This window comes from Ochlerotatus camptorhynchus, unplaced genomic scaffold, assembly GCF_037179485.1.
Source record: "Ochlerotatus camptorhynchus isolate MF236.1 unplaced genomic scaffold, CSIRO-AGI_Acam_v1.1 ptg000031l, whole genome shotgun sequence".
In the NCBI taxonomy this organism is placed as follows: domain Eukaryota; kingdom Metazoa; phylum Arthropoda; class Insecta; order Diptera; family Culicidae; genus Ochlerotatus; species Ochlerotatus camptorhynchus.
In genome coordinates, this window is record NW_027040522.1 from 308,386 (window position 1) to 327,538 (window position 19,153).

The window sequence follows — 19,153 nt, forward strand, 5'->3', positions numbered from 1 at the left end:
TATCGCTGTTTTCATGAAATAAACGTTCTCCCCAAACACAGTCATCAAAATCGAGTACCACTTGGTTGCACATCATTCTGCTTCTGCACTGCTGTCTAGCCTCAACTCATTTTCGCTTCGGACGGCGTGGTGAGCAGGCAGCAGAAGCAGCAATAGCAGCAGTAGGAAGGTGGTGACAGGTTATCTAGTGCACTCTTCTACCCAACAAGCAACAATGACTGGTCGTGGTAAAGGAGGAAAAGGCCGTATTTCCGGTCTGATCTACGAGGTGTGCTGAAAGTGTTCCTGGAAAATGTGATCCGTGATGCTGTCACCTACTCTGAACACACCAAGCGTAAGCGGTCATGGATTTCATACGCACTCTGTATAGTTTCGGAGGTTGAACCATCACCAACTTAATACAGTAAAGAGGTGGAATAGAGTTTATCTGTGCCTGTTTTTCCATACAGCGACCGACCACACAAAATGCCCTCCAGAGTTGTAATCTTGCAACCAAACTTGGAAGCAGGGGCAAGATATTTTGATCGATTCTCTTCATCTTTCGTTAATAACTCGTTAAAAGCTCTTTGCTTTCACGGTATTGACATTGGCAAACTAAGCAAAAGGATAGTGTCTCTACTTGATAGCAAACTGCTCATGATGGGAGGAGTCTGTGTAACTTACCGGCGTGTTAAAAAAGATAGGCAATCAAAATTTCATTTTTTGATAGTTTCCCAAACACAGATTGAAACACCATCGTGATTATGCATTCTCTGTAAATTACAATTGGTACAGTAAGTGCTTCAGTGTTTACACTCCGCGTTGGATAGAGTCAATATTCGAAGTGAAACAAGTGTTTATTGAGAAATTCTGTGAAAATCTTCAAAGTGTCTCAACACATGGCTGCTAAATATGTCCGCGATTATCTGAAGCACGTGAGAGATCAGGAGACAGGGAAACCTGCAAAACAGACGCGGACCGTTGCTGAACGAATGTGTGAGTGTGTCGAGCCAACAAGAAAGCGGTCAAAGGTAATGCTAATTTTAGGATCTATTCCATAACCGCCCATTTTCAAAAATTTCAATAATGAATTGTTCAGTTTCTAAACCATTTATTTTGTTATTAATAATAGTGAATGGAGCATCAAAAACAATCTCGTAGTTATACGTCAACAATGTGGTCGTGCTTTGGACACAACCCTTAACTTTTTTAACCGGATCTAGCCTCTTGTCACTACTCCAATCACGTTCTGGAGTGGTACAAGACGAATGGGGACGATTCGGCAGGTTCTGCAGAAATGCCACGAATACAACGTGCTCACATATCATTTTTTCATCGATTTCAAATCCGCATATTTACGACACAATCGATCGAGATCAGCTATGGCAGATTATGCACGAGTACAGATTTCCGGATAAACTTACGCGATTGGTCAAGGCGACGATAGATCGAGTGATGTGCGTTGTTCGAGTATCGGGGACACTCTCGAGTGCCTTTGAATCTCTAAGGGGGTTACGGCAAGGTGATGGACTTTCGTGTCTGCTATTCAACATAGCGTCAGAAGGTGTGATCAGAAGAGCTGGGATAGACACAAGGGGAACGATCTTCAGGAAGTTCATCCAGCTTATTGGCTTCGCCGATGACATTGACATCATGGCACGGAACTTTGAGACGATGGCGGAAACGTACATCAGACTGAAGGCTGAAGCTAGGCGGATTGGACTTGCCACCAACGCATCAAAGACAAAATACATGAAAAGAAGAGGTTCTAGGGAAGACAATGTTAGCCTCCCACCCCGAGTTCAGATTGACGGTGACGAAATCGAGGTGGTATATTTGTGTATTTGGGCTCACTGGTGACCGCCGAAAATGATACGAGCAGAGAAATTCAAAAACGCATTATGGCAGGGAATCGTGCCTACTTTGGACTTCGAAGGACGCTCCGGTCGAATAAAATTCGCCACCGCACGAAGTTGACTGTCTACAAGACGCTGATTAGACCGGTGGTCCTCTACGGCCACGAGACCTGAACTATGTTCGTGGAGGACCAACGCGCCTTTGGTGTTTTCGAACGGAAGGTGTTGCGTACCATGTACGGTGGAGTGCAGATGGATGACGGAACGTGGAGGAGGCGAATGAACCACGAATTGCACCAGCTGCTGGGAGAACCATCCATCGTCCACATTGCAAAAACTGGGCGACAACGGTGGGCTGGGCACGTCGAAAGAATGCCGCACGACAACCCATTGAAAATGGTTCTAGAAAGCGACCCAACAGTAACAAGAAGAAGAGGCGCGCAGCGGGCAAGTTGGATCGACCAAGTAGAAGGCGAGCTGCGGACCCTTCGCAGACTACGAGGCTGGCGAAGTGTGGCCATGGATCGAATAGAGTGGAGACGACTTATTCGGGCAGCAGAGGACAACAAGGCCTTAGCCTGATTGGTAAGGTAAGTAAGGGGTCAATTGCGTGCCGAAGGATCTCAATCCCTCAAACACATCGCAGTTGCGGCTGATTAAAAGATACTGGACTTTAATGATGCACGAACTCCGTAAGCATTCTAAAGTTGTCACTACGGAGCAGGAAATGTTGAAATCATCGTTGAAAGCAAAAAAAAAAAAAATGTCGATTCAACCGTGAAATAGAGTGAAATAAAGATATGTAAACCAAGCTTATACATAGTATTACAATATCTGAAAATTTCATGACAATCGGTTGAGAGACTTATTTTTGGTGAGTACTTCTAAGTGATGCAATTTAACTGTGGATACCCTTTGACCGGCTTGAACAAAGTTTCCTGCTGCCAGCTATGACAGCTTTTAACGCTCCAAACGCTCCAAACGCTCCATCAAAGACTTCATCCAGTGAGGTAGGAATGCAAGAAAAAGAATCGTTAATGTAATTTAAAAAAATAACAAATGGGTAATCTGAACCCTGGTGCTTATTACCCTGTCGTACTCTTCATCATAATATTAGCGTTGCGATTCTTTGGAACTGTATTATCCATTTCATGAAATCTCTCACCACAGAAGATTTTACAGAATGTCACTACATGTATTTATTTTTATTAAGATCCTTCCAATTCACCCCAACCAATCAAGTAACTGTTCTCATACACAAAATACCCCATCTCAATGCTCTCTGATCATATCACCATACATACTCACGGTGACACACATTCTCCCCTCCCGGTTTGACCTTCAAGATGATAATCAATCCATCGAAAGCATTTCGAGCGTCGTCACCGTGCTGAATAGCTTACCTGCAACGAAAGAAAGAAAACAAACGAAATCCACATGAGCAAAATTCACTTATTTCCATTATGACAACCAGCCAGGTGGTGGTCGTGGTGCATTTTTGTGATTGTCCACTGACTGGCATCAGCAGCGTCGCGTCGGATCATAAATGCATGCAACGCACTGAACGCTTGAATTCAATCCGCTCTGCGACTCCACTGACTGCTGCCGCTTGTTGTGCGAAATGATCTGACGCGAGAAATCTGGAACGAACACAATCTTTTCTCGAATTTTTGTGATTCAAGCAGATCGAGTCAATTAATCTCGGTGGGGCAGCTTATGGGAACAGAAATCTCACTTTTTTTTTCGTCATATTCACAAGTAGTAATAACAATAATTGCTGTGTGAGCATTGCCGGTTGAGGCAGAAGCAAAAGCTCTTCAGCTTCGATCCAAAAGTGAAGCACGAAGGAATGTGTGGTGGGGGGTTGGTGGCAGCGCGAGTAGAAACATAACAGTCAACTTGTCATCCGACAAGTGAAGTCGTTTGTTGGTCAGGCGTATACACCACTATTATGAAAGGGAAAAAATTGCTTATTATTTTCATGGTCACTAGCGCACTGTTTGAGTGTTTGCGTCCAAAAAAGGCTGATCCAAACATAAACGTGAGTTGACAGCGGTTCCAATTCTCAGTGGAACGCTCACGTGTGTGTGTGCTAATTTGGGAAAGAGGGTTGCATGCATATGGAATGAATGTTGCTTTCCATTTGTTTTCGGTTGAATTTATGATTCAGATGGAACTCGATAAAACAGACTAAAAAATGCTGGTGGGTCACAGTCACCGAGACATGAGTACTTACCGGACGGACATGTGACACTTTTTTTTTATTGTTTGCGATATTTTGGTTCAGATTGTTGGATTATTTATGAAAGTTGGTGCAATGTTCGCTGATTTGACTTGTAGATTTTATAAATAAATAGGTGAGCATTTTCATGAGTGGCTTCTTAAAATGAAAATTTACAACAACGATTTCTTTAGTGCGTGTAATGTGAGGGAAAATGATTTAAAGCCGATAAATGCTAGGTCAATGGATTACCATATGGTGTTTTTTTCTCGATCTGATAAGTATAGTGTGTCCCATAAAGTATAAATACACTTTCAGCGCACTGTCATTTGTAGCCCGATTACGTTTAGTAGCTGCTTATTGATGCGAGGTGTTGTTTAAATATTGCTCATAAATGTTATGTTCCGAAAGGTAATTTTCCGCAAAAACAGATCGTGCATAAATAAGGAAAATGTCGGCTTCGACAATACTTTTACCTATTATTGTCTGGAGGGAAAAAAGTCCTTGATCGCTCAAATGTGACCAATGCTGTGAATAGTGAACTTTATGCCGTCATTTGCCCTACTGCACTAATTCCAACCAGTAATTCAGGAAATTGTTGAAATTGAGCGAGTTAGTATTGGAATCTGTATATTTGTTATAGAGAGCACCTTCTAGGACACATCGAAATCTGGTCGAAAACTGGGACTTGTGGACTAAAAGATGAATCGATAAATTATCCAATCTGTCACCAATATGAAAAGTGCCTCATTTCGAGACAATGCCTGACAATTTTGAAACATCGAAGAGTAATGTCTAAGGGCTTCTTCAGCGGATATCCAATTGGCTGCATCGGTCTAAAATTTTGGAACCGATCCAGACCGAGCTCTTGCACCGGTGGTCTACATTTTATTTTAGACTAGTTATAAAATGTATTCAAAGTGTTTTTATGTTTTACTTCATACGCGAAGTTAACGATTTTCAGAGTTGGTTGGAAATGCTAACATGAAGCTTTAGTGTGATGATTTATTAGCTAGAGAATGATCTTTAGAAGAGGGTAGATGGATAGTTCCGTTAGAGTACGGCAGTATGAAAATTGAATAGAAGTTGAAAATGAGCGAAGGGCCATTAATGCGACAGTTTTTCAAGATAGACACACATATTTTGCCTAACCCGTACGATGTACGCGGGGACTTGAAGTATGTCTCCAAGTCCACAGGCAAAAATGTGCGTCCCTCTTGTTGCTCATAAACTGACTGCGGCTGTGGAATAGTTCTAGCGACGTTTTCATCACTACCTAAAGCCCCACGTGAGGAGCAACACAATAGTTGGGTAAAGAAGAACTGCATTATAACACACCATCGACTGGAAATGCTCTCGCAACGTGGGGCTTTAGGTAGTGATGAAAACGTCGCTAGAACGACACACGGCAGTTCTACGAGAAGCTAAATAGTTCGCGCAAAGGCTACGTGCCGCAAGCCGATATGTGCAAGGACTTGGACGGTAACATTCTCACGAATGAGTGTGAGGTGATTGAGAGGTGGAAGCAGTACTATGACGAGCACCTCAACGGTGAAGCAGCAGAAAACGAAGGTGGCACGGCAACAGACCTTGGAGCACGCGCAGAAGACGACAGGCTACCGGCCCCTGATCTTCAAGAAGTTGAGGAGGAGATCGGTCGGCTGAAGAACAACAAAGCAACTGGTGTAGATCAACTACCAAGTGAGCTATTGAAATACGGTGGTGAAGCACTGGCTAGAGCGCTGCACTGGGTAATTGCCAAGATTTGGGAGGAGGAGATATTACCGGAGGAGTGGATGGAAGGTGTCGTATGCCCAATCTACAAAAAGGGCGACAAGTTGGATTGCTGCAACTACCGCGCGATCACACTGCTGAGCGCCGCCTACAAGGTACTCTCCCAAATTCTATGCCGCCGTCTGTCACCATATGCAAGAGAGTTCGTGGGGCAATACCAGGCGGGACTCATGGGTGCCCGCGCTACCACGGACCAAATTTTCGCGATTCGGCAGGTTCTGCAGAAATGCCGCAAATACAACGTGCCCACATATCATTTGTTCATCGATTTCAAGTCCGCATACGACACAATCGATCGAGATCAGCTATGGCAGATTATGCACGAGTACGGATTTCCGGATAAACTGACGCGATTGGTCAAGGCGACGATGGATCGAGTGATGTGCGTTGTTCGAGTATAGGGGACACTCTCGAGTCCCTTTGAATCTCGAAGGGGGTTACGGCAGGGTGATGGACTTTCGTGTCTGCTGTTCAACATCGCGTTAGAAGGTATGATCAGAAGAGCTGGGATAGACACGAGTGGCACGATATTCAGGAAGTCCATCCAGCTCCTTGGTTTCGCCGATGACATTGACATTATGGCACGGAACTTTGAGATGATGGCGGAAACGTACATCAGACTGAAGGCTGAAGCTAGACGGATTGGACTTGCCATCAACGCATCAAAGACAAAATACATGAAAGCAAGAGGTTCTAGGGAAGACAATGTTAGCCTCCCACCCCGAGTTCAGATTGACGGTGACGAAATCGAGGTGGTCGATGAGTTCGTGTATTTGGGCTCACTGGTAACCGCCGAAAATGATACCAGCAGAGAAATTCAAAGACGCATTATGGCAGGGAATCGTGCCTACTTTGGACTCCGGAGGACGCTCCGGTCGAATAAAATTCGCCGCCGCACGAAGTTGACTGTCTACAAGACGCTGATTAGACCGGTGGTCCTTTACGGCCACGAGACCTGGACTATGCTCGTGGAGGACCAACGCGCCCTTGGTGTTTTCGAACGGAAGGTGTTGCGTACCATCTACGGTGGAGTGCAGATGGATGACGGAACGTGGAGGAGGCGAATGAACCACGAATTGCACCAGCTGCTGGGAGAACCATCCATCGTCCACATTGCAAAAACTGGGCGACTACGGTGGGCTGGGCACGTCGTAAGAATGCCGCACGACGACCCAGTGAAAATGGTTCTAGAAAGCGACCCAACAGGAACAAGAAGAAGAGGCGCGCAGCGGGCAAGGTGGATCGACCAAGTAGAAGGTGACCTGCGGACCCTTCGCAGACTACGAGGCTGGTGAACTGTGGCCATGGATCGAGTAGAGTGGAGACGACTTCTTCGGACAGCAGAGGACAACAAGGCCTTAGCCTGATTGGTAAGGTAAGTAAGTGTGAGTACTGACCACGTTTTGCGTCCATTGCTGCAATGGAAGCGTTCTGACCCTCGTTGGCGAATCTGCCATACAATGAAACCATTGGAAGCGGCTCCCGTTCTGGTGGAGGAGTCTTATTGGACAGCGGAAGATAAAATGTTTATTGTGTTGTACCTTTTAACTATAGTTTTAAGATGTATTGTATATTGAACAAGAATCCTCGGCTCTGTAAAGTTAATTCGGTTGAGCCTTATCAAATAAATTAATTTAAAAAAAAATATATACCTGGAAGGGACATCCCTAAGACCGGTTGCCAGGTAAAATTTTCGTCCGGGGATTTGTTTATAATCCATTTTTACATATGTTTCGTCCTCCATTAATATACAGCCATCAAATTTCGTCAAAACTCGTTCGTATAGTAATCGTGCTCCATTTTTGGCCGCTAAATTTTATTTTAGGGAGCAATTCGGATGTTTACTGGCACAAAAAGACTCATATCCTTCTCTTGAAAGGATGTTACGCACGGTGGAAAAGTTGGGATCGTATTCAGGGTTACTTCTACTCACTTGCTATAAAAAAATGTTTTTCAGGATTATAAAATCATGGGATGGTATAGTGATAATAAGTACTTGTAAGTTACAAGATGAGGACGTGAAGTATGTGTTTGACGCAAAAAATGTGTCAATATTGCTTTCAGTGCGTCACAATAAGCAATTTTACGACTCGTGAGTGCTCACTCTGAGTGAACGCTCACGAATCATAAGATCGCTTATTGTGACGCTCTGAAAGCAAAATTGACAGGTTTTATGAGTCAAACACATGCTTTGAACCCTCTTCTCGTTACTTACAAGTACAGCATATCATTATATCATCTAATGATTGTATAATTCCGAAAAATATGTTTTTATAGCAAGTGAGTGGAAGCAACCCTGAACGTATTTCTTTGCCAAATCACGTATGGAGACATCTGGGTGGCTTTTCACGTACCTCAACACCTTTCTCCTCAGCTCGTTGTCCCTAGTGTCACTTTTATGATAGATGCACTGTGCTCTATCCATACTCAGAGTATCCTTGTAACGTTTGATTACAAGACTCACCGTTGACTTTGGGAATTTTAACACTTTTGCTATTTTTGAGGCAGACCACGAAGGGTTCTCTAGATGTTTGTGCACAATTAATTTTCTTTTCTCAAGTTCCATGATCCGTAATTTCGGGATGCGTCGATCAATCGAGAAAAACTTTTCACCAATTTCTTCGTCAATGAAACATCGACAAATGCCTGTCAAACGTTTTTTGTGTATGAAACCGTGCGTCCAGATTTACTTTGAATCGAGAACCATGTTGGTCCCTTCCGGGTATGTTCCGGGTATTTCCAGTGAAATTACCAGATTCCGGTTTGATCCAAAACCCATTATGTGACACAGCAAATCACATTAGATTTCTTAAACAAGATCAATGGAAGTAAAATAAAATGCCCAGGACCACCTTCCCAATTCCGGACATATTTTAGAAACTTTCAGGGAAGTTGCCAGTTTCTAGTTGGTCCAAAACCAGTGATATGACACATCAAATCTTATGAAAAATCCGAAACAAGATCAATTTAGGTGACATTAGTGTCTGGTCCTAGACACTAATTTCACCTAAATTGATCTTGTTTTGGATTTTTTATAGGATTTGATGTGTGGCTTTCACAAAAAAACCTTGAACTGCTCTTCCTTTTAAAAAGTGCTTCCCAGTGAAATAATAATAATTAAATTTATTTCGAAATTTTTCTCGTATGCTGTTGCGTGTTTGGTATTGGCCCAAGTCAGAAACTGGTCACTTCCCTGGGGGTACCTGGAACGTACCCGGATGTGGCCAATGTGGTCCTACATTGGCCACATCCGGGTACGTTCCAGGTACCCCTTGCAACTATCCTTAACGCTCTGGAAGTGTTGCGTGAAGGTTAAGTGTCGATCAACTAGAACGCCCAAGATGCGTATTGTTTTTTTTTTTCAGGGGGATCGGTTGATCCTCGATTTTGATAGAAGCGCCGCCGACTAGGTGACCGGAAGCGCAGACGTGACAGCGGATACTCTTTGCTGCTGAGAGTTGGAACCCACCTGAGGCCGCTCATTTGGCAACTGCCGATACAGCTGCTTGTGCTTGGATGCGGGTCCTTGCGATGGTGCGACCGGTGGCCACAATTAGCACGTCATATGCGTAGACGAGAATGTGGATGATAAGTGGCAAACGAGTAAAGATCCGGCTCATCGCTATTAGGAAAATCGTCACCGCGACAACCGAGCCTTCCGGCACCCCTGTTTCCTCCTGGAAAGAAGAAGACTTGGTGTTCCCCACGGCAACTTTAAACGATCGTCTTGCCAGAAAGCCTAGGATAAAGGAAAGGATATTTCCCTTAAATCCCGTCGTTAAATAAAGGAAGGAAATAAGCCTCACAAATCCTAAATTGTTACTTGGGATACATACATGAAAAAGTGATAGCGTGAAAACCGTTCATTATATCGACATTAAGGCTGAGTTGTAAACAATCAATTTATTTTTTCAATAAATTGATCATTAAATTTAGAATTTAAATGTTAAACAAAAGATTTGATGTTTGTATAAGACATTTAAGACGTTATATAAATGACATAAGCTTTCTCGAAGGATATTAAAATCTGTGGCATTTTGACCGGTTAAGAATAACATAAACGAACATAACATAAGCATTGCAAATTTTGCACTAGTGCGTGACCATTCTACTCGTAGCTCAGAGGGTTGCATAAAGTTGTTCTCCAGTAGACTGTGATAACTCAGTCACAACGACATCGTTGACTGAGCAAATGACTGCGAAAACCCCAGGCTAATTCAAAACCAAACCGCAAGCGGAGGAACAAATCGACGAAAATAACGACGCTAATTAAATTATGCTTACAACAGCTCAAAACTTGTTTTTACCAAAATTGCAAATGCTCACGCTGGGACCTAGGTGGAGGAACCGTTTTCCCGCACAGCTCGACGTTAATGACCCACAGACACACTAGTGGACAGTCGCAGTCGAGGGAATCAATGACCATATTCGTATGGTGGCGATCCGTTACATATGAGCTGTGTGGTCGAGTGAGGGAGTTGTTCCAAGGTACGAATTATGGACCGGATGGCACTCGTAAATCCTGCTATTTGATTTGGGTATCACGTTCGCTGAAATTCTAGCCTACGAGAATAACTGTACTCGGGTTGATTCATATGTTCCCGGCTAGAATCCGATAGCTTTGTAAACAAATCATTTATCCCCATTCATAATGGGATAGCAGTCGCAGAGGATACCAATTTATGCGATCCCCGAAAACCGTAGATTCGCCGCAGGAAGCTGTTCATCTGTTTGCCAGGACCAGTCATTATTTATTCCAAACAGATTGCCCCCAAGAATATCACATTATTCTAACTGTTAATTCCGGCATTCTTCGGCCTTGTTCGATGGCACGTTCTTCCCGAAAATCAGCTGGAATTGATCAGCAGCACGTCGCCTCGCACGGTCGGACAACGGCGAAAGAATTTATCGCTCTAAATGCCGGCTAATTTATGGCTGCAGCCAGACGTCGTCGTCGTCGTCGTCGTTGCTGGGCTTTGCTTTGCTGAACGCATAAATTGATTATGATGCCGACCTCCAGAAATCAGAAATTTGTGGACCCGGGAGCAAACCTTTTGTGGTAATTTCTCTTGTCTGGCTGATACTGGGAGCCGAGAGAAAAATGGATCGGATTCTAATTATCTGGGTGTTTCGTTCTTAGTGGGTCTCGCTGTTCAAATCTTCCTAGAATTGGATGTGAGTTTTGAGTAGGGACGTGCTCTCCACGGGAATCGGCACCGTTGTTTCTGGATTTGGGAGAAATTCAATAAATTATGAGTCAACAAAGTCAGGAAGATCAGCGGTCTCCCGTGAACACTTGAATTTGGGGTTGAAATATTTAAAAGATAATCAAATTTGTATCTAAATAAGCCTTTCCGGGAATTCAGAATGCGGTTGGTCCACATGGATTTTTTTTTCACATGCGGCACTGATATAGAAACAGACCGTTTGCAGACAGCAGAGGTGTTATTACACGATACTTGCTGGTTAGTTGTGCCAAAAGTAACCAAAAGTTCAGATAAAAGGCTATTTGAGGCTTAAGCAGCTTGGTACCATAATTGAAGAGCATTCTAAGCAGCTACTGCCAGTCTGCACGGTGCAGCCTAGCAGCATTCACTCTGTGTTCACGCGTGCACTCCATCAAATGAACACACACCTAAACGTGAGCACAATGTTTAAGTTTGATCATCGTTTGCTTGGCCTTGGAAATAATAAAAGATGATAAAAAGAATTATATAAGGGAACAGGTCAGGCTTGAACCATGAACTTTGAGTGTATTAGACGTTAACGTTCACCACTCGTATGTCATAACTTTGAATGATATGTAGGCAAAAGGCGTATAAGAAGCGTTCATCGATTTCGTCTGCATCATAGCAAGGCTCGATGTTCACACTTGCGTACAGGTACGAAATATCACATTCGATGTGCAGAGTACACCTGAATTCAAAAGAAAACACGTGCGTTCAATAAACGCGCGCTTAAGAAATTGGAACTCAAGCTCGACGCCATCTATGTTTCGTGAAGACTGATTGCTGGTCATCGGGAAGTTCTTGGAGTTCTGAAATTCACATGATGTTTTCAATGTTTTGCAGGGGCTCTAAAGGTTGTTGGGGTTCCAATAGCTCCTAAAGATTTCCTAAAGGCCCTACTGTTCTTGTGATTGCACAATTTCGGAATGTTTTCAGCACATGGGATTTCCTCAGAAATTGTGTTTTTTTCCGTGATTTTGTTTTCCGTACTGAGCACTGATCCTACACGAAACGAAAATCAATTATTTAATTCATGTGTTTCACTTATACATTTTTGCCAAAGCATCAGCCTTATACATTCCATAAGACAAACCACATAGGTCCTATTAGAATGCATAAAAGGTATGTGTGACCGCTTATACAATTCATTTGACACATGATCTTTATTTACTTTTTGTAAGGCGTCTGCTTATTAGTTGACTTATACATTTTATGAATAATCAGCAATGGAAATTTGCCAAAAGGTATAAGGAGATTTCTATCCGTGTACCAACGCCAAGAAGGCAGCTCCCATACTTGGGCCCTACCTATCGACCCATCAACTCATGAACCGGAGACCAACGGCTTTACTTCCCTTCCGAAGGAAGGCGTGATCAGAGATTTTATGCCTCAGAAAATCCCGGCGGCGCCGACTGAGATTGAACCCAGGCCACGCTTACCACTACACCACTGGCACCGCTCACAGAAATTGTTAATTTTGCTGAATTTCTACTGAATGTTTGCGGAACTTTATTTTACAGAAGTTCAGCAGCTCTGCAAGTCGTGGATGTTTTGAAGGCTTTAGGGCATTCCATTTTAATTAGGATCCAAAAGTTCCAGGAGTTGCGATAGTTGTCGGAGTTGCTGAAGTTATGAGATGTCCCATTATATTATTTCAAAAGCTCTCGAGGTGCTGGAAATCGTGGAGCTATTAGCGTTCCAAAAATTATTGGATTTCCAAGACTTGTTGAGGTATCAAGGCAGGCAGTTCTGGTTGTTTTTAAAGTTTCTAAATTCAGGAAATTTCTAGGGTGTTCGATATTCCTAATGTTTTTGCAGTTTGATGAGCTATTGGAGTTTCCGATATCTCTTGGAATTATCACAATTTTGGGAGTCGGAGTTTGAGTTTCTGGTGCTGTAAATGTTGTATAGAATATGGATTTACGTATGAAAGTTCCATTGGGAGATTTGAATATTTTTAGAGCATTTGGTATTTTTGATGCTTCCTAGAGCTCGAAAGGTTCTGGAAGATTCAAAAGATCCGGAATTTCCCGTTGGCGCAGAAGTTCTTGAGGGGTCGATCGTTTAAGGAGCTGTTGAAGTTTTGCTTGTTCCGGTAGTGATTAAAGTGGTGAGCAATTAGTGTTCCAGGAATTTTAAATACTGATGAGACCTTGATTTTCATGAAATTCGGAGAGTTCCAAAAGTCGTCGAACGCCTAATACTCCAAGAACTCCCAGAAATGAGGGGTTGTTTAGGTTCTTGGAACTCTGTGAGCTTTCGTTATTATAGCAACTTCCAAAACAGTGAGAATTCCCGATGCATGGGAAACATGTCCGTATTTTGTGAGGATTACTCTTGAAACTATTGGAGATTCGTTGACTCGCAGAGTTTTGAACTTCATGAATTACCGGAAGTTTTGATAGTTTCACATTTTGCCGAACACTCATGCCAAAACGCCGGAATTTCTCAGAATTTACAATAGGAGTTCCATAATTTTTCCAAGCTCGAGAAGTTGTCGAAGTCTTGAGAGATTTTGTAGTCAAGATGTTCCTGAAGTACCGGTGTTCTGTATGTTGCTGTGATTTCACAGTTTCTGATGTACCTTGAGCTCTTGAAAATTCTAGAAAGGTCCGTATTCCCGAAGTTTTCACAGTTTTTAATTTACTTGGAGTACTGAGACTTCCGACATTTCATGGAATTTTGAATAGATTTGAGAGTTGGAGAGCTCTTGAAGCTTGGACAGATATGACAGTTATTGATATTCTGAAATTTTCTGGTCTTTTCCACTTTTGAGTATTTCCACTTTTGAGTACACACATGATCATCGAAAAAGTGATACTCCGTTAAGGCAATTGTATCTAGCTTGGCAGAGAATTCGTCGGATATGATTATCAATTACACAGCTTTTAGTGCTGAACGGTAGACGGTACAACTTTGTATACCCTGAAGAAGGTTAAATCCAACTGCCGAATTGTTGGACTTAAAACTTGGTTTACATTTTGATCGAATATTCCAAAAAAACATTTAAAGTTCAAGTCATTCGCCAGTTAGAGCGATCAATGAGGGCTGTGCGGCACCGATGGGTACATTCTTGCACCGATCACGGCAACGATTGGTGCGGATGGTCAGTGAATCATCCCAGTGAAGAGGTGTTCTAAAACTAACTTTATCAGAGCAGTCCCAAACTTATGGATCCTTTGCTTACGTTTCTCCTGATTCTGCTGAAAATAAAGCAATTACATTTAATCACTTCCTTTGGTATGGCATGGAAGGCGTTTGCCAGCTTATTAGCTGAGAGATGGCTGTTGGATGTGAGAATGCCTCGCAACGTGGGCAGATCACTTTTTCGTGGTACGTTACGGGATGTAAAAGATTTATAATCTTGACTACAGTATTATGGGCCAGCTAGTCACTTTTATGGGTCAGTCAGTTCTGCGTGTTAATCAAATGGAAGTGGTCCATAATTGTGGATGACCCATAATACTGGGGTGAATGTACTTTAAACTAGCGGAACAGGATTTTTCAGTAATCAAAGGATCGCATCTTAGTCCTTGTTACTTTTTATGCTTTGTTAATACTGATAAGTCCTTCGGTTGCCTTGACCGAGGTCATTATTGGTGTCATTACTTATTGTTGAAAAGGAAATTCAATTTTGACTGAAAAAGGGGTGTGCCCTTGGAAGGTGCTCTCACTCTTCGAAGGTTATAAATAGCGGTACCTTTCAATTAGAATCTATTCCTTGCGATGAACGGAAGATTGACAACTGTATCAAAACCGAATACTTCATCATTTCTAAATAGTGGAGTAATACGACATGTACTAAACTAAGGACATGGTATATATGTAGTTTAATAGATCAAATTACTGGCGAGTTTCTGTCCCGAACAGAGGAAAAAAAACATGACACTATACCCTACTGAACAGTTTCTGACAGCGATTGATGGGTACGGGAATACCTTTCAGTTCCGTACTATACGGACGACTTTGCAGCTGCTAGTGAAACCCTTCCAACCAGGAGTTGACTACTTGGTGATAATCCAGAACCAAGGAAAATAGATATATCAACGACAGAGTTGTTCGCTGCTCAAGTAACAATTTGGGTTTTATAAGGGTTCTGAAGACAATGATTTAGATTTGTAGAATGCTTTAAAACCACGATAAAACTTGGAGATTTGTTTTTATTATTTGAAAAAAAAAAAAAATTACCGAAGGGTCTCATAATTTTTACGGAATGTTGCCCACAGGTAGAGTTTATGGTTATATGAACGATATCACATCACATTTTATTTTTAATTCATAACTCATGAACCAAGCATTGTAGAATGAACGTTGTGTATTGAAATGTCAAGGAAATTATCTCTCTCAGCAATCCATAAATATAATACAAGGGTGACTAATGTTAAGTCAAACTATTTGTTTACATTATGAAACGATGCATTTTCGCCACACATATCACCACCCAAATACATGGAGAGGGCGGCAGCACTGGCACATAAAGCGGTAGGGGAAGAAATAGCTCATCAACTTGAATAAACATTTCTAGAGTTTTTGTTTGGAAATTATTGGAATTGATATATGGATACAGTATTTAAAAAAGTTGTGGTCGATGTCACCGATTTGAGCCAAACTTGGCCAAAACGCTTGTTTTGGCATTCTGAACAAACGCCTTTTTTGATTTTGCTCTAAAGTGCCTAAATCCTTCTTGGCTACAACCCTGGATTTCAGAGATTTAAAAAATTTAATATTTCAGAAGAGATTACTCCACAACCAAATAAGTTATTTGTGACCTTAGAACGTAAATTTGAAGGTTTGTTTTTAATGTAGATGAACATTGAACATTTTTTTTGACAATTTCGATAACTGCTGGTAATCAGTCTGTTTACTGTAGTTACTATAACAAAAACAAAATGTGGGTACACCTATAAGAATCTACATTAAAAAACTTTCAAATTGACGTTCTAAGATCACGAATAATTTAATTTTATGAGGAGTAATCTCTTCTGAAAGATTTTTTTTAAATCTCGAAAATCCAGGGTTGTAGCCAAGAGGGTGCCAAGTTTGGCTCAAATAGGTGACATCGACCACAGGTGGTGTACCCACTTGAGCTGGAATGACCCATATGTAAGGTTTCAATAAGTATGGTGGAAAGCAAATGGTTAGATAAAAAAAAAGATTAGTGGTGGAAGTCCCAGAAGTGTGTTAAAATGTGGAAAGAAGATTTAGAGCAGATTGTGAAAAGGAAAAAAAGGCGAGCAGCAGAAGGAAACGGATGGCTGAACGATGGTCCAATCTAAGAGGAAACAAACGGTTGCGTCCTTTTCGTAAGATGACCAACATATGGAAAATGAGGGAATGGATGATTCGCTCCCCGAACAAAAGCAAAGTACAAAAATAGTTTTTTGTTGAGTTAGTTGCGTTAAATGTAATGGTCTTCTAATATATGAATGGGTAAAGGTCTGAAAATGGGACCTTCTACCGGTTTGGGTGGATTGTTTGTAAAGAAAAAAAAGTGAATAATTGTAGGCACGAGTTGCTATCAAGACGATGGTGAGGTTGGAGGATCGTGCACAAGTATATTAAACGGACGGGGATTGCATTGGGTTCGGTTCACTCGGGAATGGGTAGGGTTTTACTCGTGTTTGAGTGGATGTCGATCATGTTCCTGCAGATTTTCCGGAAAATCTGCAGCAATGTGGGTGACATTTGATCAAATTTGGGTGGACTCTTGCTCAATTGCGGATGGATACAATTTCGTGGCATTTGAGTGAAGTAAACTTTGATATGAGCAGCATTTTTTTAACGTGTAGAAACAGGCAAGAGAACTACTCATTGAAGCGTTTGTTGTAATGTCATCTAGAATCAATTTTTCATTTGCCATAAATTGTAGATGTAAGTATGGTCTTCATTTTATTTCAGCAATCTTATCTTCCAGCAGACGCTCTGGAGAGCAATTTCAACATTTATTTTAAAAAAAAAACTACATTTGCCAGCAACACTGACTGGGGCCCTGTAACGTGGGTAGATAACCTTTTCGTGGTACGATACGGGATGTAAGATCTACCACCGATTTCAAGTCTTGACTACTTCAAACTAGGGGAACAGGATTTATCAGTAATCTGAGGAACGCATCTTAGTCCTTGTTGCTTTTTATGCCTTGTTGATAGTGACAAGACTCGGCTTTGTCCACCGAGAATCTTGAAACAAGGAAAAAATGAGTTAGTCTTCATCTATGTGATTCCTAATCTTCTATTCGTTGTTCCCTAGTTTAAAGTGGTTAAGACTAGGGTTTCTTATGTATGGTCACTATCGGTGTCATTCTTTAATTTTGTTGCTAAGGAATCCAATTTTGGCTGACAAAGGGGTGCGCCTTTGGAGGGTGTTCCAAAACTCCGAAGGGTATAAATAGCGGGACATTTCAATTAGAATCGATCCCTTGCGATGAAGGCAAGAATGACAACTGTATCAAAACCGAAAACTTCATCATTTCTCAATAGTGATGAAGTAATACGACAAGCATTAAACTAAAGACACGGGATATACTACACGCAAACCAAAAATCTATTACAATGAATGTTAGTTCCGTTTCCTCTAATCCTCTGTTCATGAACATCGCAACGAATGTTAGAAATTGACCATGCAGGCGATGTAATGGTTTTTGTCTTTTTTTATTTCGTGTTCCATCTACGCTTTCGACTATACCAGTAAGCTTGTAGAACGACGTACATTGTAGAACATTGTAGAACGACGCACACACTTGTCTCGAATCTCTCCAGCAGAAAAAGCATACGAAGTCGAGCATTTTTATTTCGGGTTCAATCTACGCTTTCGACTATATCAGTAAGCTTGTAGAACGACGCACATTGTAGAACATTGTAGAACGACGCACACACTTGTCTCGAATCTCTCCAGCAGAAAAAGCATACGAAGTCGAACATTTTTATTTCGTGTTGCATCTACGCTTTCGACTATACCAGTAAGCTTGTAGAACGACGCACATTGTAGAACATTGTAGAACGACGCACACACTTACCTCGAATCTCTCCAGCAGAAAAAGCATACGAAGTCGAGCATGCGAGAAAATGAGCGCTTCATGTTTGCTTTTTGGCTGACCATATTCAGAAGCATGGAGAGAGCAGTGGAGAAAGCACAAGTCGAATAGTCGCAACGTCCGTGGTTCGAGTCCAGTCGGCAACCTTTTTTCTATTTTTTTCGACATAATTAATTTCACTCACTAATACAACTCCACATTTTTCGGTCTCCAATTTTCTTACATCGGACCGCAGCTAGGTATATCGCATCCTCGGTTCATGCGGTCTCCACTTACATCCTCTGATGATGAATCCCACATAATTGTAAGCGAATCTTACATCCACCGGTTGGGTGTACAATAGATCAAATTACTGGTCGCAGTAGTTTTATGTCCCGAACAGAGGACAAAAAAAAACATACTGACTGAAAAACCATTGTTAGGGTAATGAAAAATGTTTCAATTATTTTTCTTTAATGCTTGAAATCTCAGTGAATGTGGGTTTAGAATATTTCTTCAGATACTATCAGACTGACTTATTGAAGAACGAAAGTGGTTTGTCCAGAAACGGCAAATTGAGAAAAACTCGTGAAAACATGTTTATGGATAGTCGGTCTAAAATACACTTAAGCTTTATGTTTGAGCAAATGTTAAGTAAGTATTTTTTATGGTTAAGTATTTTTTGTAATTAGTAATGTGAACATTTTGCATTCAGTAAATCGGTGCCACCAAACGAAATTGTTCACTTTTGTTTTCATTTCTAAACAGCTAGTCACAGTTCATTCCGAAAAGCTTGTATGGAACAACGGCAAACATACTTTTGAACAGTGATGGAAAAGTTCGCAAAAAATCACTATGACTCGCGAACTTTTCCCTTGGAGAACTTCGTGAAATATCGCGAACTTTTCCAACACTGCTTTTGAATATAAAAACTAATAATTGATCTGTAAAATATTGGAAAACGTTCTATTAAAAACATCCAAATGATCCATAAAACATTGGAGAAAAGCCTTTAAAAAGAGTGAATGATCCATAGAAAATATCAATATGATCCATATTTTATGTA

At 41.6% G+C, this 19,153-nt stretch overlaps 1 protein-coding gene across 2 annotated transcripts in view; it reads right to left on the bottom strand.

Moving 5' to 3' along the window:
- LOC135708566 (uncharacterized) overlaps positions 1-19,153 on the bottom strand; it is a 325,441-nt gene that overhangs the window by 167,202 nt on the left and 139,086 nt on the right. Inside the window, exon 2 of one of the 2 annotated variants that reach the window (XM_065230686.1) lies at positions 3,167-3,238. The exons of the other annotated variant lie outside the window; for it this stretch is intronic. Within the exon in view, the coding sequence (XP_065086758.1) occupies positions 3,235-3,238 (4 nt within the window). The 3' untranslated portion in view covers positions 3,167-3,234. Of the gene's footprint in view, positions 1-3,166; positions 3,239-19,153 lie in introns of those variants that run through there. 2 annotated transcript variants of the gene reach the window in all.